The 23,678-nt window shown below is 47.4% G+C and overlaps 1 protein-coding gene across 1 annotated transcript in view; it reads left to right on the forward strand.

Annotated features, from left to right (window-relative positions):
* Positions 1-2,048: 2,048 nt before the first annotated feature.
* LRRK1 (leucine rich repeat kinase 1) overlaps positions 2,049-23,678 on the forward strand; it is a 133,213-nt gene continuing 111,583 nt past the window's right edge. The window contains exons 1-2 of the mRNA XM_060617827.3: positions 2,049-2,457; positions 7,778-7,993. Coding sequence (XP_060473810.2) covers positions 7,897-7,993 — 97 coding nt within the window. The 5' untranslated portion in view covers positions 2,049-2,457; positions 7,778-7,896. The remainder of the gene's footprint in view (positions 2,458-7,777; positions 7,994-23,678) is intronic.

Raw genomic sequence — 23,678 nt, forward strand, 5'->3', positions numbered from 1 at the left:
AGATTTTCCTGATAGTGGATAAATAATTTTTTTGATGTTTATTTATTTTTGAAAGACAGAGTGTGAGTGGGGGAGGGGCAGAGAGAGAGGGAGACACAATCTAAAGCAGGCCCCAGGCTTGGAGCTGTCAGCACAGAGCCTCATGTGGGGCTCGAACTCCCGAACTGTGAGATCATGACCTGAGCTGAAGTCCCACGCTTAATGGACCGAGCTACCCAGGTGCCCCTGGATGGAGAATTTTTAATGTCCTTTCCCCTAGCATATATCTGACTTGAGCTTGAAGGTGGATAATAAGGGATTTTTTTAAATTTTATTTATTTTAGAGAGAGAGAGAGACAGAATGCAAGTGGAGAGAGGCAGAGAGAGAGGGAGACACAGAATTCGAAGCAGGCTCCAGGCTCTGAGCTGTCAGCACAGAGCCTGATATGGGGCTGAAGCTCACGAACTGTGAGAACATGATCTTAGCTGAAGTTGGCTGCTTAACTGACTGAGCCACTCAGACGCCCTAAGGGATTTTTTTTTGGTGTCCAGGAAGTAATGTCTGAGGAAAGTGAGTTCCCAGCTGAAGAAATGACTAGAAGACAGTGTGGGTGGGGTGGTGGGGTAGCAGTCAGCCACAGAAAACAGTGGGAGTGGGGAGGGGGGCAGCAGTCAGTCACTAGGCCTTAAGGAGGCAGAAATGTTAGGTCGGGGAGGTAGTATCCACCTGACTCCACCTTAGGAAGTATCATTCCAACATGAGATGCTGAGAACCCGGGTAGGCAGAGCAAAAGCTAGAGGACGAGCAGTTAGCGCGGGTCAAGAAAGCAAGAATAAATCCTAACTGACCTGTAATAACCTTCCCATGCAAACCCATGACAAATGCATGCCTAACGAATAGAGTTAAATGCTGGGATGCAATCAGCTCAAAGAAGTCCACTCGGCTGTTCCCTACTTTGTAGACATTCCCTAGCCTATTCCCAAACTCATGTAAAAAAGGGAAGTTCAGTTGCCCCCTGCCACACTGGCCATAGGAGCTCGAGTCCGCCCCGGGTACTGGGCGTGCTCTTCCTCCTGGCGCCGCTAGATGGCGGGGCCGTGCTCCTCGGAGCCGCCGCACCGCGATTGCCGCGCTCACTCAGGAAGGCGACGCCACGCCCTGCAAATTATTAGGGACTTTTCGGTAGCAATCACACTGCTGCCTTTTGAGTGTTGGAATTGGGACCGAAGTATTGAGGACAGGATTGCAAAACTGCACCCACCCTTTTGCAAGGGCGTTCCGTGGCAGGAGAGCTGGAGGCGCGGCCTCCTGGGAGCAGAGCAAAGCTGCCCGATTGTGCCCTTGCCAAGGGGCCACTACTGAGAGCGTCCTCGAGTTCGTGCGGGGGTCGTGCGGGGGACCCTGCGGCTGCCTGGCGTTTGTGAAATGGCAGTGAGGGTGATGGCGATTTGTCTGTCTTACGCTAAATCCTGGGAATGTTCCAGTCATAACATTACATGAGTCTAGGGTGAGGGTCCTGCTGGGCTGCAAACCATTTACTTTATTCCAAGCAGGCTTCTCTTGCTGGGGTGGGCACGTGGAGCCAAATCTGATGCCTGCCCGCAGCATGGACGTATGTCTTTGCGATCTGCGTTGGTATAATGGCCGCAGGGGTGTGATGAACATACTTACATTAGGTTGAAACCTAAGAAATTGCCAACATTCCATGTTTTATCTCCCCCGCCAAAACGCCCCACCCAATTAAAAATGATTCACCAAATAGTGACATCCTCATACACACATCCATAATTAAATTGGTACATTCATGTGATGGAAGGGGTACAGTTTGCCTAATACGAAAGCTTTAAAAATATGTATTTCCATACCGCCCTATAGTTGTACATAAGTGAATATTCCCGGCCTTTTAAATATTTACTGCGAGTCTACGCCTAACAGCTGCAAGTCTGAGGTTAATTGGCATATTTAGCTCCCCGAGCAGAGCAGAGGGAAAGCTGGGTTGAGCTGAGAACCCACCAATCTTGTCGCTGAGCCTGCCCCGAGACGAGAGAGCAGGGGACCCAAACCTGGAGGAGACCTCGCGCTACAAGAAGGGCTCGCGGGCCTTGCGGCCTCCAGGGTAGGAGCGGCGAATCTTGGCACCTCCGGCTTTCGGCTAGGGAAACTGAGGCAGGCCACCGTAGGGACCCCTGGCGCCCCTCGTGGGCAGAAGCAGCAGCGGCCGACCTTCACCGCGCGCGCTCTTCGCGCCGCCCGCTCACCCGCCCGCCCGCGGGCCGCAGGATTGAGGAAGTGCGTCTGGGCCCTGCCCGGCCCCGGCGCGCGCGGCCGGAGGCGCAGGGGGGCGGAGGGCAGGGGGACGGCCAGGCCCCGGCCCGCTGGAGTCCGCCCCTCCCGGCCCGCGGGCCCAGCCCCTTGTCCCAGGCGCCCGGGGCCGTGCCCCGCCGCCGCCGCCGCCGCCACCGCCGCCGCCGCCGCAGGTAAGTGCCCGGGTCCGCGCCCCGTGGGGGGGCCTCGCTGCCTCCCGCGGCGGGTCGCGGGGAGCCTGACTCCGCAGCCCAGGCCCGCGCTCCGGGCGGCCTCGTGCTCCGCCCAGGTGGCCCTTGCCCGGGGGCCCCCGAGGGTGCGGGCGCGGGCGATCCCCGTCTGGCAGCCCCCCGGCCTCCCTGGCCCGCGGGGTGGGGGAGGGTGCGCGGTCCCGGAGAGGCGGGGGTGCAACCCCGAAACCCCGCGCGGGACGGGGCCGCGGGAGCCGGGGCAAGAAACAAAAGTCGGAGGCTACACCAGGGAGTCCACAGGTTTCCTCCGCCTTTGGAGAGAACCTCTTCCTTCAGCCCGGCACGGGCGGAGTGTGAGCGCTCTTGTGTGCGGGCGAGTGTGAATGCGTGTGCCCAGGTTCTGGCCGATCGTGGAGTGGTGGTGGGGGGGGGGGTAGGTTCTGCTGAAGGGGGCGGCCCAGCGCGCCTGCACCCCCCGAAGAGTCCACGGGACGCGCGGCTCTGCCCAGGTCCGGATAAAACCCGCCATCTCTGTGGCGGTCTCTGAGGGCCACCTTTCCTGGCAGGGGTTCGGAGACGGAGTGAGGACCGGGACGGGGCAAGGAGCGGAGCCTAGGAAGGCTGAGGCCAGAGGAAGATGGTGAGGGAGAGTTTGGGGACCTGTGGCCGGCTCCACCTGGCCCTGCGCAGTTGGAGGCCAGGAAATTTTCTCCCCAAACAGATCCGCAGGAGTCAGAGAGGTAGAGAAACAGGCGCCTGTAGTGAAGTGTTCAGCAAGGCTCTCAAAGAATATGCTCTTTTTAGAGTTTGGAGGTCATCCAGCGATTGTAACAAAGTACCCAGACATTAAAGGGACAAGTGGACTAGCACGATTTTGGAAAACATTAACATTAAAATGCCTTTTGTGATTTGACTTTAATTACCTTTGCTTATGTCCCTGAAGAATAAAGGAATTAAGTTAAACACATACAAACCTCACACCTGATTTGTCCGTAAAGGAGGTTTTGGGGTCAGCCAGACTTTCCCTCCCCCAAGCTTCCACATCTCAGGAAATAGCTCCCTAGTCAACTCAGTTGCTCAGTTGCAGGGAATTCGCCCCCAGCCTGTACCTCCATCCCTTGAATTCAGTGTTAGCAAGTTCTGTTGGGTTTACCTAGGTGTCTGGGCTCAACCCTTCCTTCCCACAGTCTCAACCCTAGCCCGAAGGTATCAGCATCTCTCTCCGGTATGATTGCAATCCTCCCCTCTCCAATTCTTTATTTGACAGCCAGAGTGATTTTCTTTTTTTTTTTTAATAAGTGAATCAGAATGTGATTTAATGTGAATCAGTCCTCTGCTTAGAACCCTGCCATGGCTTCTCTCCTTGTGATTGGAGTGAAATCTAGGACACCTCCTTCCCCTCAGTTGATCCGGCCTCTGCCATCATCAACCACCTGGCCATTGCCCAAGCCACCCCTGCCCCCCACCAGCCATCCTGGCCCAGCTCACTCTCCAGCATGTGGCCTCTGCAGTGCTGGCCCTGGAGTCTTCACATGGCCAGCATGTTAAGCTCAGCCTCTTTCTCAACAACCCTCTGTCGCTGTCCTTCTGGAGCCTCCCCTGGTGTTGTGTTCCTTCTTCATGTATTTCATTTCTCCTTTAATTACCTGGCAGTCTCTTCTGGAGCTCCAGGGACACAGACCAGTATTGCTCACTGCTGGGTCTTCACTCCTAGAACTAAGAGGTGCCCAGGACACATGGTATAGTGATCGAATGGTGAATGGACAGCCTTAACCCGTTTGTGGTTTCAGACTCCTGAAGGGCTTCTGTTCCCAAACCCCTTGGGTGCTCATCTGAGATGGAGACCACACATTTCTCTGGTCTGCAGCTCCATGATATTTTGAGGCTCACAAATCCATTAAACACATTTTGTAGCAAGCCAGTAACTAGTCAGGGAGACTAGCAGTGCCAAAAGGATGTCAAGGACCATGGGCCAACCATCCCTACCAGGCTTCTCATTCAAAGAAATTACTGGATAATATGAGAATTACTCACATGCTTTATTTGCAAGGGTCTTCCCGGTACTGGCAATCCTTTCCAAGCCTCCTGAAAAGACAGGTGAGGAGGTGCAGGTCCTCCTATGTTTCTCTCTATTTATCCTGTGTCTGAAACTTTGTAACTGTCCCTTCCTGACCAGCTGTACGTTTCATGAATTACATGGCAGTTCACTCCATGGAAAGGGCCCAATGAAAACATCTGTACAATGAAGGTCAAGTTCCTTTTTTTCTTTTTTTGTTAAGTATTCAGGTTTATTCATTAATGCAGGTATAAAGAACTGGCAAATGAAAATTGGTGAGGTTTTAAAGATTATTAAAATAATTATTACAAAAAAAAATCCTCTCGAAACCCTCTTAAGAATGTATATACACCATGATGGCAAGATAGACCTGTAACTTACAACCATGATTTGTTGCATTGATCTAAACCCAAAAGGAGCAGGAAGAAGCAAAGATCCGTTTGAGGGCAAAAATTGAGCAAAAACTGAGTTACCTCATTTTAAAACTTCTACCTTAGAGTCTAAGCCAACATACAAATTGCAATTGAAAAACTACTCCAGTGGTAAAAAATCCTTCATTGGTAAAGTGATTTTTCAAAAGGAAACTGAAAATGAAAAGGGGAACAAAATGTGCTGGGCAAGGGTTGGCCTAAAATATTTTAACGATTTTTTTTTTTTATCACTTAAAAGCATTCTATGGTAAGACACTTCTGTTTTCAGAAGGAACATCTACTAGCATTTGGATTTTGAGGTGTTGTTAGGTGTATGTGGTAGCTGATTTTAAGAGGTGTTTGAAAGCAGATAGGAACTGTGCCTCTTGGTTTCTGAATGTTACTGTAGGATTTGGAGCCTTTTTATTTATTTAGTTTTTTTAATGTTTATTTTTTTAGAGGGAGAGAGAGAGACAAAGCATGAGTGGGGGGAGAGGCAGAGAGGGATGGAGACACAGAATCTGAAGCAGGCTCCAGGGTCTGAGCTGTCAGCACAGAGCCTGATGCAGGGCTCGAACTCACGAACCGTGACCTGAGCCAAAGTCGTACGCTTAACCAAGTGAACCACCCAGGCGCCCCTGGAGCCTTTAATTTAAGACAGAGATTATTTTCGTCTTCAAGTTGATTTTCCTGTCTCAGTTTGATTTTCCTAATCAGGTTTTGCAATGTACAGTGCTTTGATGGTCTCCTAAATTTTGTCCAGATTGATCATTTCTCCTTGGAATTTTTAGGCTCCCAAACTTCAGACACAAGCTTTCCTATGTATGGCTTCCTCAGACCTTTCACTCTTTAGTTCAGAAAGGTGGGGGTGCATCATGGACGAGTCCTCTGGGGCAGGCTTTCCAAGCTCCCACTTCCCCTGCCTGTAGGAGTACAACCCACCTGGGCCAGGTGCCCGATTTCCAGACTCTAAGATGAGACAGCCCCAGTGCTCTGCCCTCCAGCCTTGATGTTCTGAGCTTGTTAATCAGAGAGCAGCAGGGAGACCCTGCTGGTCTCCCAGGCCTCCCGCTGGTATTGTAGGTAAGAACCACAACTCTGGCCCTATTGTAGAAAGTGATTCCAGAAAATTTACCTTACTTGAAGTCACATAGCCACCCCAAGAGGTTCCCTGGGTGAGAGGCTGCATGTCTATTTTTAACAGATGGGAAAACTGAGACACACATAAGTTTTAGCTTGAGGTTACACTGCTGATCTGTGACGGAGACAGTCCAAGCCTTTGACATCCAAACTGTGCTTTTTTCCTTTCCATATTGTCTTGGGTATGATTTATATGATCTTGATTTTTTTTTTTTTTTACTACACTTTATCAGTCTCCATTTCAGAGGTATCTGTCTCAGAGAATAGTTGCTAATTACTTATGTAATGGTTCTAGAAGGTTCTGAGCAGGTTCTAGAAGGTGCCCTGAACAGTATGGGCACTGAGCAAGCTACCAAATAAGGCTGGAAGAGCACAGGGGCTGCCTCATCTAGAGCCTGGAAATCGGGCACCTGGCCCAGGGGGGCTGTACTCCTAAAGGCAGCGGAAGGGGGAGCTTGGCAAGTCTTGCCCCAGAGGACTTGTCATGATAGTATAGACTCTACACCAACACTAATAGAAACACACACATTTCATATACTAATCCCCTCCCCACTGTGCAATATATCCCATGCCAGGCCTGAGCTGGACCTGGGTCTTTCCCTCAAGGCAATGGATGTCACCTGTGTTGGGGGCACCCCCCCCCCCCAAGTTCAGTGGGAGCCCAGCATGAGAGAACCGCACTCTGCTTCAGCATTTACCATAGTTGTGCTAGTTTGGGGCCAGATAATTCTCTGTTGTGGGTGGTGCCCTGTGTATTATAGGAAGTTCAGTAATATCCCTGACCTCTACCCACTAGATGTCTGTAGCACCCAGGCCCTGAGTTGTGACGACCAAAAATGCCTACAGACATTGCCAGATGTATCAAGGCAGGCAAAATGTGGGGCTCCTTTCTGTTATCCCCCAGGGTGCACACTGACTTGTCTTCATAACCAGTACCAATGCCTTCTGGAACCCTCACTTCAGGACTGTTGCCTGGTTGCCTCTTTGGGATTACATGCTTGCCTCTGGGCTTCTGGAAGAGCTGGTCCTGGGCAGAGGGAAAACCTTATATTGTGACCAGTTTAAAGTGAGTCTGCCCCACCCCAGCTGGAGTGTGAGCCCCTGAAAACAGAAGCCTCATGTAGTCATATCGATGTCGCTGTGCAATTGACAGGGGTTATGTGTTGACTAAACAATGGCTGAGCCCTTACCAGTAGGTGTCTGTCATTGTTGGGGTTTCTTAGGACTGTTTTTAAGTAGACATGATCAGCGGGGTGCAAGTTGGGGTGGGGGCAGCTCATCCTTTCACTGCCCCCACCTGACTGGGCATGGCTAGACAGACAGAATGTCAAGAATGTTGCAAGAAGAGAAATACCTGTGCGATGTATAAATAGTAAATGTATTGGGGCGCCTGGGTGGCTCAGTTGGTTAAGCGTCTGACTTTGGCTCAGGTCATGATTTCATGGTTCGTGAGTTCGAGCCCCGCATCAGGCTCTGTGCTGACTTCTCAGAGCCTGGAGCCTGCTTTGGATTCTGGGTCTCCTCCTCTCTCTGCCCCTCCCCCGCTCATGCTCTGTCTCTGTCTCTCTCTCAGAAATAAACATTTAAGAAAAAAACATTAAAAAAATAAAATAAATAGTAAATGTGTGCAAGGGTACAAGAAGGAACTTGACAATTAAGAAAAGCTTTCTGATTTTATAATGTTTTTCACCACCAGAACGAGACTGCTTTCTGCTCAGCCATGACGGCGTGTCTGTGCCTCAGTCCACCCTCCAGGCAGCGGTGGCGGCGGTGACCCTGGCCAAAACTGACTTGGAGAATAGCCACCGAGAGTTGATGGCTGGCATGTCTCGGCGACCGCCCAGCATGTACTGGTGTGTGGGTCCAGAGGGCTCAGCTGTGTGTCCAGAACGTGCCATGGAGACCCATAATGGTAAGAGCAGGGCCAGTCTCACATGCTGGGCACAACCTGCAGTTCCTGTCCTGTGGGGAGTCTAGAACCAGGGGTGTTCAACCTGAGGGTTAAAGTGAAAGTCTCATTATAAAACTTATCGTGGGATTCTCACTTAAATTCTAAACATTAGGGGGCTGTGGGCCAAAATTTACTATGGAGTCAAGGATCCTAAGAATCAGGGCATTACTTCATGTTGGTTAAAGGTTTTTTTGATGGGGATTTGGTTTCATGATAAAAATGATGCATATTTATTAAAAAAGAGAGAAGTAGGAAAAAAAAAAAAAATATTGCCCAGAGTGCCACTGCCCTAAACACAAGCACTGCTACTGTCTTGAGATGTTCTCTTCTAGTCTGCTTCCTTCTGGGCTTCAGGGATTTTGTTTTAATTTTATAGTGTATAGTTTACTATCCTACTTTTTTCCTCCTAAGTTCACCAGTCACCTAGCTCGTATGATCTGGTGAAACATCTTATGTGGGAACACTGTGTAACATGATTGACCTAGTCCTCACTCTCCTATGGGGTGTGTGGGGATATATAGGTTGCTTCTAGTTGCTAAATCTTACCAAAAACATCCCCTCCTGTTTTTACACTTAGTCTTAAGACTATTTCCATAAAGTAGATTTGTAGGGAGATTATTAGGTTTGAACACTTTTAAGCCTCTTTATACGTATGGCCAGATTTCCACTAGAGTTAGTTGAGTTAGTTACACCACTTTTGAAAAATTTTTAATGTTTTATTTACTTACTTATTTATTTATTTATTTTTAGAGAGAGAAAGAGAATGTGAGTGGCGAAAGGGCAGAGAGAGAGGGAGACAGAGAGTCCCAAGCTGGCATCACACTGTCAGCACAGAGCCTGACACAGGGCTCTATCCCACGAACCGTGAGATCCTGACCTGAGCTGAAATCAAGAGTTGGACACTCAACTGACTGAGCCACCCAGGCGTCCCTATGTGTTTTACCACTTTTAACACTATTAACACAAGTTAAGAGGATGGCAGTGACACTGCTGAGGTTTTTTTTTTATTCTTTTTTTTTAATTTTATTTTTTTTCATTTCCTAATCAGTATTTTTTAAAATTTAAATCCAAGTTAGTGAATATATAGTATAATAATGGTTTCAGGAATAGAACCCTGAACACTTACATATAACACCCAGTGCTCATCCCAGCAAGTGTCCTTTTTAATGCCCATCACCCATTTAGCCCATCCCCCACCCAGTACCCTACCAGCAACTCTCAGTTTGTTCTGTGTATTTAAGAATCTCTTATGGTTGGTGCCCCTTCTGTTTTTATATTATTTTTGCTTTCCTTCCCTTTTGTTCATCTGTTTTGTATCTTAAATTCCACATATGAGTGAAGTCATATGATATTTGTCTTTCTCTGACTGACTTATTTCGCTTAGCATAAGACACTCTAGTTCCATCCACGTTGTTGCAAATGGCAAGATTTCATTCTTTTTTATTGCTGAGTCATATTCCATTGTATGTATATACCACATCTTCTTTATCCATTCATCCATCGATGGACATTTGGGCTCTTTCCATACTTAGACTACTGTCAATAGTGCTGCTATGAACAATGGGGTGCATGTGCCCCTTAGAATCAGCATTCCTGTATCCCTTGGATAAATACCTAGTTGTACAATTGCTGGGTCATAGGGTAATTCTACTTTTAATTTCTTGGGGGACCTCCATACTGTTTTCCAGAGTGGCTGCACCAGTTTGCAATCCCACCAGCAATGCAAAAGAGTTCCTTTTTCTCCACATCTTTGCCAACATCTGTTGTTGCCTGAGTTGTTAATTTTAGCCATTGTGACAGGTGTGAGGTGCTATCTCATTGTGGTTTTGATTTGTATTTCCCTGAAGATGGGTGATGTTGAGCATTTTTTCATGTGTCTGTTAGCCATCTGGATGTCTTTGGAAAAGTGTCTATTCGTGTCTTTTGCCCATTTCTTCACTGGATTATTTGTTTTTTGGATGTTGAGTTTGGTAAGTTCTTTATAGATTTTGGATGCTAACCCTTTATCTGATAGGCAGAGATACTGTTGTTAACAATAAATATTTGTTAAGTCCCTAGTACATACCAGGCACTAGATTCAGTGTTTTAGGTTGTTGAATTCTCACAATGACCTATAAAATGGATATTTACCCCCATTTTATAGCTGAGGAACTTGAGAGTAAAGAGATGTGTAGATACGTGGTGAAGATCAACAATTTATAAGTGGCAGAACTGCTGTTTGAACCGTGTCTTAACTCTAGAATTTCTCGCCCTTAAAATCTAGGCCATCGTGTAGGATATGAGAGGGCCCATATGTTGGGTTTGAGAGGGCCAGGGTGTTTGTACCCTTCATCAAGTTAGCGATCCAACAGTGCACCTGGCTCACCAGATATTGTCCAGTTACTCGAGTGTTTTTCTTCATTGAAAATGCCCAAAAGCTAACTAGGGTGATGTTCCTGGAAGATTTCTTTGTGCATAAATCAGATTATGAAATGGGAAAAGAATTTGTTTCTTGACATTGCCCAGCACTAAATGTTCCCAGAATGTTCGACTTGCATCCTTTGAAAAGTTATTTCTCTCTTAACGACGTATGTCTTTTTTTTTTCTCTCTTTTTGGCTGCTTGTTAGAAAGGTGACCTGTGGCAGAACATGATACCCGCTGTTTGGGTAGCACCTCTACTTTCCAGCTCCATTATTCTACCTATCTCTCCTCTTTGCAAGGGACATTGGGGTTTACTGGGTGGGTGACTGTGGCATCTGAAAAAACCCTAGAGGGGATCTGCCTAGTCCCCTTCCTGGTCAAGAGTTGATGACCTAAATGAGTGGCTCTCTACCCTCGCCCTCAGAAACACTGGGATGTCTAAACTACCATTGGCCAGGAAGCCCCTAGGCATAAGCATTTAAAAAAAGTGTTCCACCCCCTCTCCATGATTCTAATGTGCAGCTGGGACTGAGAATCAATTGGTCTAAATGGGTTGGGTCCGTAGAGCAGCACTTCCCAAATTGTAGTATATACTTGAGTCCCCGGGCGATCTTGGTGACCTGTGGATGCCCACTGGGTAGGTCTGGGGGCCCCCAGAGCCTGTGTTTCTAATAGGCTCCCAGGTCCTGCTGATGTTTTGGTCTACCCGCCAAGTGCAAGGCTGAGATGATACTTTCTGAAGTGTCCACAGATCCCCACTGATTCTTATGGATCCTGGGGACCTGGGCCAGTGGACTCTGAACAGACATGGATCCAGCCCTGCCTCCAGGCCTGAGATAAGACAGATAACCAGAAAATGTTCATGTGCACTGAGAGGCCAAGCACTGAAACTACCCAGCCCCCATTTTTTCTTCCCTTTGAGGTCTGTCTGGACTTTACCCTTCTCCCATAGAAGGGTTCCCCACTAGCTTAGAAGAAGCAGGCTCAGAAAAGTCTTTTCTGCTCCAGGGGCCTCTTTCCCCAGTGGAATCTCAGGATTTGCCACCACCCTGCTCTGAATGAACCATAGGACACACACAAGGGTACAGGAGCTTATGGGAGTCATGCAGCCCCCACTGGGGACTGCTCTAGGTGCTGGGGGTTGGAGGGAGGGGGCCCCCAGGGGAGGTGATGTCTTGTGAATCCCTGATGCTAAGGGAGGTGTTTATGTGAGGACAAAACACATAAACCACAGAGTTGAAGAAGATAAGAGGAAAGTGGCCTGAAATGCATGGGACAATTCTGTCCTATGGCTCAGCATTACGGCAATTATTTTCTCTGTTAAGGAATTATAATAGTAATTGAATTCTCCTAAGGACTCCATGAAGAAGTGAAAATTTATGCCCGCACTCCCAAAGTAGAAAGGTACCACAGGTGGTTGCAGAGGAGCTGAGGGTGGGAGTCCCGCCTTGGGACCCTCAGGGACGACTTTCAGCACTCCCTTCCTGCTGGCAATGGGCTGCTTACTTGGTGGCCAGACGTCAGGCCCCTTCTGGCCTCCTATAGCCACCATTGAACCCCCGTGAGAGCAGTGGAAGAATGAGGGCAGAGGAGGACACCCCCCCACTCCTTGCCTGTCCCCTCCACAGAACAGCATCACCATGGGGACCTCCACAGGATCCCACAGGCACTGGGAATGTTAAATCTATTACCTGTGGCTCTGATGTTAAATCTATTACCAGAGGCCCTGCTAATTGCATGTTCGCTAGAGTGACGAGGACTTCTGTGACTGTCTTGTTTGAACCCCACAGGTTGCTTCTGACGGTGTTTTCTTTTTTTTTTTTAAGTTTACATATTTATTTATTTTGAGATAGAGAGAGAGTGCGCACACAAGCAGGCGAGAGGCAGAGAGAGGGAGAGAGAGAATCTTAAGCAGGCTCCACACTGTCAGCGCAGAGCCTGACGCGGGGCTCGATCTCACAGACTGTGAGATTATGACCTGAGCCAAGATCAAGAGTTGGACGCTTAACCAACCAACTTAAGCCACCCACGCGCCCCATGACTGTGTTCCTTTTCTTTTCACTGAGAGGGAAGCAGTGGGCAGACACACAATGGGATTCACACAATGTAAGGTCGGGGTTGGGGGAAGGGTGGGGGGCTTAAGGGCCTGCCTGTGGGGTTAATCGGGACTGCATTCAATTCGTAGTGCTGGGTGACCTCCACTGAGTGGCTCAACTTCTCCGAACCCTGATTCAGGCAGACACAGGATCTCAGTGGGATGCACCAATGACAGTTTATTTCTGGCCTCCACACCGGCAGGTGGCTGGGGGGGGCTCTATTGCACGGAGCTGTCTGAAGCTCTGCTTCACGTGACTCCTGTTCTTCTGAGACCAGGGGACGCTCTTCCCCTACCAATGGCAGAGATGTAAGTGGAGAAAGCAGAAGCATGCCAGGTCTCTTAAGGCCTTGGCTCAGAATGGCACGCCGTTGCCCTTGGCCAAAGCAAGTCACAGGGGAGAGCCCAAATCAAGAGCTCCATCTGTGAGGAGGCCGTGGCCAGGCTGTGGATACAGACAGACATGAAAAATTGGTGTCCGCCGTTCCATCTGCGATGATGGGAGTTGGCGGGCTTCAGTCCTTTGGAAAATCAAATGTACCTTATGTATATATTCTTATTTATTTATTTATTTATTTAAGCAGCCAGCAGAGTGCCTTCCTCCCCTGAACTCCTACCTGGAGCCTATGTAACAGCTAACAGTGGAGTTGCTTTGATGGGCAGTAGTGAGGGGTGGGCTTGGTGAATCCCACCTGTGGGTCTTCACCTTGACCCCAGAGCTCTGCAGGCCCAGTTTAAAAATATCGCGTGTTGGATTTTATTTTCACAAAATGCAAATACACACACCAAGACCACAGCCTGAGGGCAGGTGACACTCAAAGGGTAGCACAGTCACATGGACATTACAGCCACTGCTCTGTGCTCACCTGCAGGGTTTATGTTTTCTGCACTGAACTTGTGTTCCTTTTTCTGTTTGCTTCTTGTTTGTTTGTTTTTTGTATTATGTTTGCAACCAGAAGAATAACACTGCAATTTATTTTTAAAAGTGTTGACTTTTTAAATACCAGTGTGTTGTGATTAGGATCTAACTGGCACACCTCAGCGCTCACTTTCAAGGTCAAATCCACGTCAGCTGGCCTCTTTCCTCCTAATTTCTTTCTGGAACAAATGGAATATTTGACTCCATGAGCCTGAAGCTGTACTCGCCATCTGGGTTGTTCCCCCAGCAAATGGGCTGGCTGTGTCCTGCCCACCTTCTCCCAGACCTTCTGGGATCACAGGGAACCCTGCTTCCCCACCCCCACTCCAATCCACCTAAGGAAAATTGCCAGGAAGCAAACCAATGAGACTCTGATTATAGTCAATGTAGGAGCAGCTTGCTTTCACTCCAGAAGCTCTCTCTTTTACAAATGCTTGGAAGAGGGGTGCCTGGGTAGCTCAATCACTTAAGCATCCGATTCTTGATTTCAGCTCAGGTCATGATCTCACGGCTCGTGAGTTTGAGCCCGGCATCAGGTTCCGTGCTGATGGTACAGAGCCTGCTTGGGATTCTCTCTCTCTCTCTCTCTCTCTCTCTCTCTCTCTCTCTCTCTCTCTCCCCCTCTCTCCCCCTCTCTCCCTCTCTCTCTGCCCCTCCCCTGCTCATTCGCTCTCTCCCTCTCTCTCTCTCTCTCCAAAATAAACTTTAAAAAAATGGTTGGAGAATAACATACTTTGGAAATGATAAAGTTATTATGATGCCTCCAAACATAGTTTAGAAAAAGATCCAAACATTAACAAAAATCAGGAAAGAACTCACGTTTTACTTTCGAGTTTGGGGTGCTGAGACATTTTGTGTGTGTTTACAGATGTGTACGAGGTGTGTTTTTCATGCCCTTACCTGTATGGGTTGTATACCTCATCTTGTGCCTGTTTAGAATGGCTAGCCCTTCCAAAGCCCAGGAAGGTGCAAGTACTTCACCAGTTGCCCAGTGGTCCCAGGGGGTTCTGCCTGTGCCTGTCCTGTGTTTGCTCAGCACAGCTGTGTCCCAGGAAGGCTTGTTGCAACCTTATTAGCTCTGTCAGCAGTCAGCTTGCCTGAGGTTCAAGAGGAGCATTTAGAAAGTGTGGAGGAGTGTAGAGTGTGTATGGATAGATCGAGGGTCAGTGAGATACTGGGCTGGGGCTGTGGGGCCATCTATGTGAACAAACACATCATTATGCATTCTTCCGAGTCTGACACCAGTCAGAGTGGAAAAACCTGTCCTGCCAGCTGAGGTGAGGCTCCCTGGAAAGTTGAGAGGTGAACAAACTTCTAGATAATTCAAGCCAAGAACTCTTGGTGAGCCTCTTCTGGATCGTGGAGGGTGAGGGGGGCTTGGGCAGACGTCACTGGCGGTGGCTCACATACCCCACAGCTCTGTGAGCAGTCCTGACTTCAGCTGCCTGCCTCTCAGAGCACTGTCCTCCACTGAACGAGCATGGACCAAAGGAGGAGAAGGAACATTCCAGAAGCTCTTCAAATCCCAGGTTTTTACATAGCCGCTTTTAGCGTCCTTCTCTTTTTCTTTTGCCTTTTTCAAATCTGTATTAAAAATAGCTTCCTAAGAGCCAAGGGGTTTGCTCGAGTAGGGGCTCTCTTCCTGCCTTCCAGAAATAGAACAAGGAAACAGGCTGAAATAGGAAGTGCCACTCCGGTGGTAGTGTGCTTTCTTGGCGGGCCGCTGGAAGAGATCCTACAGGGGACAGGTCCACAATGACGTGTGCCTTCCGGAGTGGAACTGCCAGCCCATGTGCCTGGAGGCGGTGTCCTGCTGGCGTCTGCCAAGCTGTGTGCATACCATGGGAGCCAGGAGGGCGGACAGGGCTTTGCTTGGAAGGAGACCGAGGTCCAGGGGGATGTCCCAACCTCAGCCTGGCCTCAGGGGCAGCACTGGGCCTTCCAGGGACCACAGCCAGCATCCAGTAAGGAATCCCTTACTCAGTGAGGTGAAAGGAAGGGAGGCCAACCCGTGGCCCTAGGGGTGGGAGAAACGGCTGTGGGCATCCGTCCACATGGGTAGCAGTTGACACAGCTGTGCTTCATGCCCACAAAGCCCTGCCCCACTGCAGAAAGCTCTGGATTTGATGGGGGTTTTAACATTAACCTCCGTCTGTGGCTTACATCTTCTGATTATTTGTCCAGAATGCACTTGCTTACCTCTAGCAATGGGAAACTGACTACTGTTCAAATAATGCCAGCCATTCTATGGGCAACTCTGTTCGGAAGTTTATGTGGTGGGACCAGTCCTGCCTTCCTTGCATCCAGCTCCACCCACCTGAGCTGATAAGAATTCCTTAACCCCTTTCTTGAAATAATGAAAAGCAGATGTCTTGTCCTCACTCCCTGCGGATTCCTTTTTTAGGCTGAGTAAACCATCCCGCAGCCTTCAAGAGCAAGAAGGCTTCCACTTGGTTATCACTGGGATTTTGCTCCTTGGTCTGTGCACCAACATTAGGCCTTGGCCACCTGGGCCCAAGGAAAGAACTGCCTCCCACCCACTCCCTGCATCTTGTCATGGCGGCTCTTGGGAGCACCCATTCTAGGTGGCAAGAGCCTGAAGGTCACCCAGGGCCTCGGCCCCTACCCACTGCCCATCTTCCCCTACCCGACATTGGTCTTTACTCGGTTCCCTTTATGAGAGATGGGCAGGGCGGTCCCACCTGAAAGCCTTTGTGCTCACTGGGGACCAGCCAAGACCCACCTGACATGCATTCAGTGGCCAAGAGAGGGTTTTTTTTTTTTTCCCCAGCCCTGCACCTGGGCCCCTATGGAGCCATCAGTGGCCTGTGAGCAGGAAAGTATCTGTGTAGACATTGCCAGGTCCCAGTACAGAGGAACAAGGATTTTCTTCCACCTGTCTGGTTTCCTGGTCCACATGAGTCAGACCTTGAAGCAGCCATAATTAGGGATTTTTATGAAATTCTTTAATTCTCTGGGAATAGACCCCTCTGTCTGCAGTAAGATATAAGTCCAAACTTTAGTGTATGGATTTCACACACATTTTCAGGAACCCTGATAAATGAAAATAGGGGGCTTCCAATATTCTTTGGAAGTCCTTTACCATCCTGGCCTCCCTTGTGTTTAGTTTGTCCAGATTCCACTTAAACATCTTGTTGTATATTGGCATTTATCATGAAGACAGAAGAAAAAAAAGAAAAAAAAAAAAAAAAGCAGTAACACGCATCTCAAGCATCCTGAGCCCATAACCCTGATGTTATAGAAGAAATCATACATTAGCAGGGACGCCTGGGTGGCTCAGTCAGTTAAGCATTTGACTCTTGATTTCAGCTCAGGTCATGATCTCATGGTTTGTGAGTTCAAGCCCCATGTCGGGCTCCGGGCTGACAGCACAGAGCCTGCTGGGGATTCTCGGTCTCCCTCCTTCTCTTTGCCCCTCCCCCACTTGCTTTCTCTGTTCTCTCTCAAAATAAATAAATACTTAAAAAAAGAATTTATGTAAAAAAAATCATACACTTGTTAGAAATTATATTTTCAACTGTAAATAACTTCTTAGGATTATACTTAATTTTGCTCATTCTTACTGGGGTTGTGCTTAGCAGTCTTTATCCCATCTACCGCCATCCAACATCCAGTGGCCAGGACACGTCCCTAGGTGTTGATTGAAAATCGTCCACCTGGTGGTTTCAAGAGAACCAAGAACAAAAATAACTTAATTTTGCCATCTTGAATTTATCAGAGACTTAGAGATATTTATTTTTTTATTTTTTATTTTTTTTAGAGATATTTAAAAGTATTGAAAAATTGTAGTGCATTATTTTGGATACAGAACCATGTGATAGGGTGCCAGGGTGGCTCAGTCAGTTAAGTGTCCAACTCTTGATTTCACCTCAGGTCTTGATCTCACAGTGTGTGAGTTTGAGCCCCACGTCAAGTTCTGCACAAGAGGGATTCTCTCTCTTTCCCTCTTTCTCTGCCTCTTCCCTGCTCACTCTCTCTCTCTCACAAAATGAATAAATTAAAAAAAAAAAAAAACAAGAACCAATGTGATGATGTAAATTTGAGATTGGAATTTAAAAACAAAAGGACAAGAATTGACACTGGAAAGTTCCTTTTAGTAGCTTATTTTGGACTTGAGATGAGCGCTTAAACACTGGCAGGTGACCTCAGGTGGCTTCCTGCGGAGGAAGGCCAGGACAGGGCCCTCAGGCAATTCCACCTCAGCCTGGCGGTCAAGATCGAAAGTCTCCGGTGGGCAGTTGCCCATGTCTTGCTGCAGACATCACCAGCACCTCTGGGTTCAAAAGCAAAAAGCAAGCAGAGAGCCCTTGCCCCACAGTGGGCAGGAAGCACCCCAAAGTTAAGAAAAAGGTTTTTGTGTATAATTACACACATTTCTCATAGAACATTCATACAATACAGATAAAGCCACTGTACTTTTTGGTTCCTTTTCCATCTTTTCCAAGTGATCACTGTTAACTGAGTGTGTTTCCTTCCCAGCCTCCCCCACACTTGTGCACATGCACATGCGCACACGCGCACACACACACTCCATTCTTTTGTATGTGTTTCTGGTTTTACATGCATGATATTCAATTGTACATGTGTTGTGCAACGTTTTTTCCTTGAGTTGTCTTGGAGTCTTTTTCATGTGCTCGTGCATAGCATGACTAGAATAAAATCGATGTAATCAGTCTTCCATTAAAGTGTCCTTAGATTATTTCTACATTTTGCTTGTTATTGTAAGAGTTATTACTGCCTGTGACCCAGCAGAATTGCAAGATCAAAGAATAAGCACATTAAAAATTATCGAAGTAATACACACCCCTGAGTAAAGAAGCGAGTGACACAGAACAGACATTAAGGCAAAGCGCCAGTGTCAACTCCCAGAAGGGTGTCTATTTCCTGTTTCTAATTCCAGTTCCTTAGGTCATTACCATTTCTCTACATAGGGAATATATGCCTGCACATCTGCTCCATCGGCTGAGCCAGTGTCCGTGGCCTGCCTGCCGTGATAAATGATTTCCTTCACTTCTGTGCCACGTCTCCCAGCTGCTTCACCCATACTGATTCTATCAGTGTTGGCGCACCTTTGGGTTGCATTTGTGGTGTTCAGTGATATGTTCCCATTACTGCGATTTGGCCCAGGGACTCAGTGTCATCCTTGCCCTGTGGGGCCCAAGGGGTGAACACCTGTTCTCTTCTTTTTACTTCCACCCCCCATTTCTGACTCCTACTCAGAAGTCTTTGGCCCCTTGCTTATATGAAGCACATCATCCAGAAGACTCCTAGCACAGGCTTATGCAGGCGCACACAAGAGACTGGGCATTCCTGGAAGCAGGTTCACTTTGCCCTCCCTGGGTCCCAGCTGGAAATTGTCTGCCTTCAGAACTTGGAAGAGCCCTCTCTATCGTCCTCTAATGCAGTTTGATTCTCCTTGCTTTGTGGATGACTTTTGTTTTCTTCCCCCCTCCTCTGTGGCAGCTTTTAGAATCTTCCGAATGCTTGGTCTTCCGAAATCTCATCACCACAAGATGTGGGTGAGGGTCTTTTTTTCATTCATGCTGCTTGGCACTGCGTAGGCCAGCTGTTTAGGGCTGGAAAATTTATTGTATTCTCTTTGATAATATCTTCCTCCTCTGCTTTTTGTCTTTGAGGTTTGGTTTTGTTTGTTCTTCTGGAACTCCTTTTAGTTACAATAGATGTTGCTTATCTTTTCTCTCACATTTTCTGATTTTTCTTCTTCTTCTGAAAATTGTAGACATGTTTTTTAAAATTTTTTAATGTTTATTTATTTTTAAGAGAGAGAGAGAGAGTGTGAGCAGGGGAAGGGCAAAGAGAGAAGGAGGCACAAAATCCAAAGCAGGCTCCAGGCTCTGAGCTGTCAGCACAGAGCCCAATGTGGGGCTTGAACTCATGGACCTGAGCCGAAGTCAGACACTCAACCAGCTGAGCCACCCAGATGCCCCAGAAAATTTTAGAGATGTTCTTGACTTCATCTTCCATCTCCTGTACTGAAAGCTTCATTTTGGCATACATTTGTGATTTCCGAAAACCTCTTTCCTATTCTTGGCGGTTTCTTTCATAGCATTCTGTTCCTTTTGTGTGAGGTGTCTTCTTGAATTCTCCTGAGGATCGTAACTGTCATTTATTTTATTTTATTTCAATGTCAATCGTATTACTTTCTCAGCTAATTTTTAAATTGATCTCTTCTATCAAATTTATTCAAATAAATTTTTTAAAATGAATTCCAGATAAACCAATAATTTGAACTGTGAGATCATGACCTGAGCCAAAGTCGGACGCTTAACTGACTGAGCCACCCAGGAGCCCTTTGGGGAGCTCTTTTTAATGTCCTTTGTTATCTGTGTGTCTTCTAAAGCCTGACTTCCTGTTTGTTGTACTAATTCAGCATTATCTTGTGAATAGGTATCAAGCATCTTTCTGTGGTGGACACTGTTCTAGATTCTTAGGACATAGCAGGGGTGTGGCCTCTGCACTCCTGGAGCTTGTAATTCTAGCAGGAAAAACAGACAACAAAGAACAGGAAAAATCAGAGAGTGATCCTTGATGAAGATAGCATTACAGCAACAGGAGGTACTCAAGAAACTGTGTGGCTATTTTTAATTGTTATTTGGTAAGATGTCTCTGAGGAGGTGACTTTGAATTTCAGGTCTGCTTTGGTTGGCCAGGAAGGAAGGGGTCATTGGAAGACTGGGAAGAAGAGAGATTTTGAAATATAGTGAAAATAATATAGCATGAGGTGCCCAGCTCTCCTTCCCATGCTCCTTCATTCACTCCTTCATTCACTCCACACTGTATCAGAACCTTCTACAAACTGAGCACTGGGAAGGTGGAAAAATGTCCTCCTAATACTTCTTTTTCTGGGGGTGGGGTGGGGTGATAAATAGACTGTATGCACCACTGTCAGGAATGAAAATTAACCAGTGTGCAGGGGATGGGGGGGTGATGGGCAGAGGACACGTCTTTCGATCAGATGTCAGGAAAGACATTTAGAGAGATGTGGCACCTACTCAGAATCAGGTGAATGGAGGGAGGAAGTCAGTCCCATAAAGCGCTGGGGAAAGGGCCCTCCTGTCAAGGATACCCGCCAGTGCACAATCTGTGAAGAGGGGCTGAGCTGGGCAAATTGGAGCAGCCACAAGATGGCCTGTGTGCCTGGAGCAGAGTGCTAGAAATGTCAGGTGGGACTGGAGAGGTGGGCCTTCCTGGCCGGCCAGGACAGGGGCTCAGATTTTATTCGGAGGGTAATTAGAGCTGGCGGTTGGATTTGGGAACTAGGGGATGGGGGGGCGGGGCATGACCCAGGTGGGTGGGGCAGGAGCAGGAGCAGGAAGAAGAGGCTGGACCTGGGATTTGTTCCCAAGCGAAAGCTATCACGACTTGTTTAAGTATTTACTGTTACACAGCAAGCCACTCATAATTCACTGGCTTAAAACAACAGCAATTTATGGCTTCCCAGGATTCTGTGGGCCGGGAACCCGCAGGGCACAGCTGGGTGGCTCTTCTGGCAGCCTTCCCACGACTGACGCCTCAGTGCTCCTCCGCATGACTTCTCCCCCTCCACGTGCTTTGTCATCATCCAGCCGCTTGGCCTGAGCTTCCTTCCAGCATGGCAGGTGGATTGAGGGCGTTGAGAAGCACAAGCTCTCAGGCCTCCCGGAAGGTTAGGCCCGGTGCTGTCTCTTCATCACTTCTGCTGCCCCCTGTTGGTTCAAACAGGTGAAAAGGCCAGTCCGGGTTCCGGACAGGATGGGAGAGATTCCACGGCTTAAAGGGAGGAAAAGCAAAAAGTTTGTGGCCATCTTTAACACACCACAGAACTTGATAATGGATTACAAGTGAGGAGGAAAAGAAAGAGGCATCATATGTATAACATGACAGGTGTAGTTAGAGCCCCCCACTTTGGGCGTCTCCCTGATTTCTGCCCTCCCATCAGCCCCCAAAGGTAGCCATTATTTTGAAAATAATTCAAACCCTTTGCCATGTTTTATAACATTGCTATATAGGTATATATAGATATTGATATAGATAGATATAGATATATCCATAAGTATGTAGTGTTATTTCTGTCCTGCCAGATGAGTCCCCTCTGGGCTGCCACCTGGGTCACCATAAATTCCACAACATCATCTGCCTGGGTTGAGGAAGAGGCTTCACTGAGGGAAAGGAAATCACAAAGCCTGGCTTTGCAAGGTGGATTGCATGTGGTCCCCAGGCTCTCATCCTCTCCTAGGGAGGCATGCCAGGCCTTCAAAGAGGTGGGTTCCAGTCCAGCAGAGGTTCTAGCATGGACCTGCCTTCTCAGAAGGCTAGCCTGTCAGTGGTGTGCTAGGTGTGATGCTGGCTGTGCAGCTTCGAGCCATGGGACAGAGCTATGGCACGTCACAATGCCTCAGCCCCTGAACCCACGGGAAACTGAGCATGGGCGCCAACCGTTTAGCTGAGAAAAGGGGGCACCCCTCAACTGGCTTGTTGTCTGTGTTTGTGGAATGGCTGCAGGGAGGGGGTGCTAACCAGAGTCACGTTTGGCAATGCTGCTCCTCGCAGAATGGTTTCTGTATTTAAATTTTTTAAGTAAGTATTTTCATACCATGCCAGTCTTTTGCTAACTTGCTCTTTCAACCAACATTAAGTTTGTACAGCATAAGAGCTGTGTTTTCCAAGAAGCGGGGTAAAACCTTTTGCCTATAAAACTATCACTGCCTGGTACTTTTTTTATGGGCAGATGTTTTACCATTGATTCCATTTCTTTAAAGGTTATATGTTGGGGCGCTGGGTGGTTCAGTCAGGAAGCCTGACTATTGATATCAGCTCAGGTCGTGATCTCGAAGTTGTATCTCGCGGTCATGGGATTGAGCCCCGCATCGCACTCCATGCTGACTGTGGAACCTGCATGGGATTCTCTCTCTCCTTCCCTCTCTGCCCCTCCCCCATTCACATGCAGGCACATCTCTCTCTCTCTCAAAAATAAATAAGTCAACATGTAAAAAACTAAACAAAGGTTACACGTTTATTTAAAATTTCCATTTCATCTTCAGGTAAATTTGGCAATACGTTTTTCTAGGTAGCCGTCTGTTTACTCTAGATTTTCAAGCATGTTAGCATAAAGTTCATAGTAGCTTTGAGATTCAAAAATATTTTTAAATGATTTTACTCATTTGTCACAGATAAATCATACATTTGATATAAAGTTCAAAAGTGCAAAAATGGGGGACGCCTAGATGGCTCAGTTGGTTGAGTGTCTGACTCTTGATTTTGGCTCAGGTCATGATCCCAGGTCATGGGATTGAGCCCTGGGTCAGACTCTATACTGAGTGTGGAGTCTGCATAAGATTCTCTCTCTCTCTCTCTCTCTCTCTCTCTCTCTCTCTCTCTCCCTCCCTCTGCCCAGCTCCCCCACTCACGCATGTGCTTTCTCCCTCAAAAAAAAAAAAAAAGTACAAAAGGGAATATAATGAAAAGTTTCTCTCCCACCCTGGCCCTCAGTCTTTCAGTTCCTTTCTCTTTCAAAAAACTCAGGGGAAAAAAAGCACCCCCTCTTGATTTTCTTCCCCCTCAGAAACCACAGTTTTTTTGGCCTCGATTTAAAACAGCTGTTTTTCTTTTCATAAATCTTTAGCTTAGGCAGAATTTTGAAATGTTATGTTTTCATCTTAGTTATTTTTCATTTTCTATATTATGAACAATTTTGGACACCTTACAAAAGTATCTTTGTATCTATAGCTCCAACTTCCAGAACTGTCACGCATAGCCAAACCTCCATCTCTCCATATCCCATTCCCTGTCTCTCTAGATTGTTTTAGAACCCAATTCGAGGCTTCCTATGTTAAGAAGACAAAAAAAAAATCACAGTATATTTTACATACATTTTTAAAAAATGAAAACATGTTTCATTAATAACATCAGATATCAGTGTCCCTTGATTGTCTCATAATGTGTTTGTATCACTGTTTTGTCTGAATCCAGTTTTTTGAGTCAAGGTCCCTGCATTCTGTTGGGTGATTTGGTTCTTAATTTCTGCCTTTCTCCCTCACTTACTTTTTCCTTGCAATTTAATTGTTGATAAAACCACATTTGCAGTTTCCCACAGTCTAGATCTTGGTGATTACATCTGGTGGGTGTGGCTTCACAAATTCCTGTTTCTGTGTTTCCATAGATCCAAAGGCCTGCTTAGATTCAGTAAGATGTTTTGGCAAGAATGCGAGGT

Source organism: Panthera onca, chromosome B3 (genome assembly GCF_046562875.1).
Source record: "Panthera onca isolate mPanOnc1 chromosome B3, mPanOnc1 haplotype 2, whole genome shotgun sequence".
Taxonomy (NCBI): domain Eukaryota; kingdom Metazoa; phylum Chordata; class Mammalia; order Carnivora; family Felidae; genus Panthera; species Panthera onca.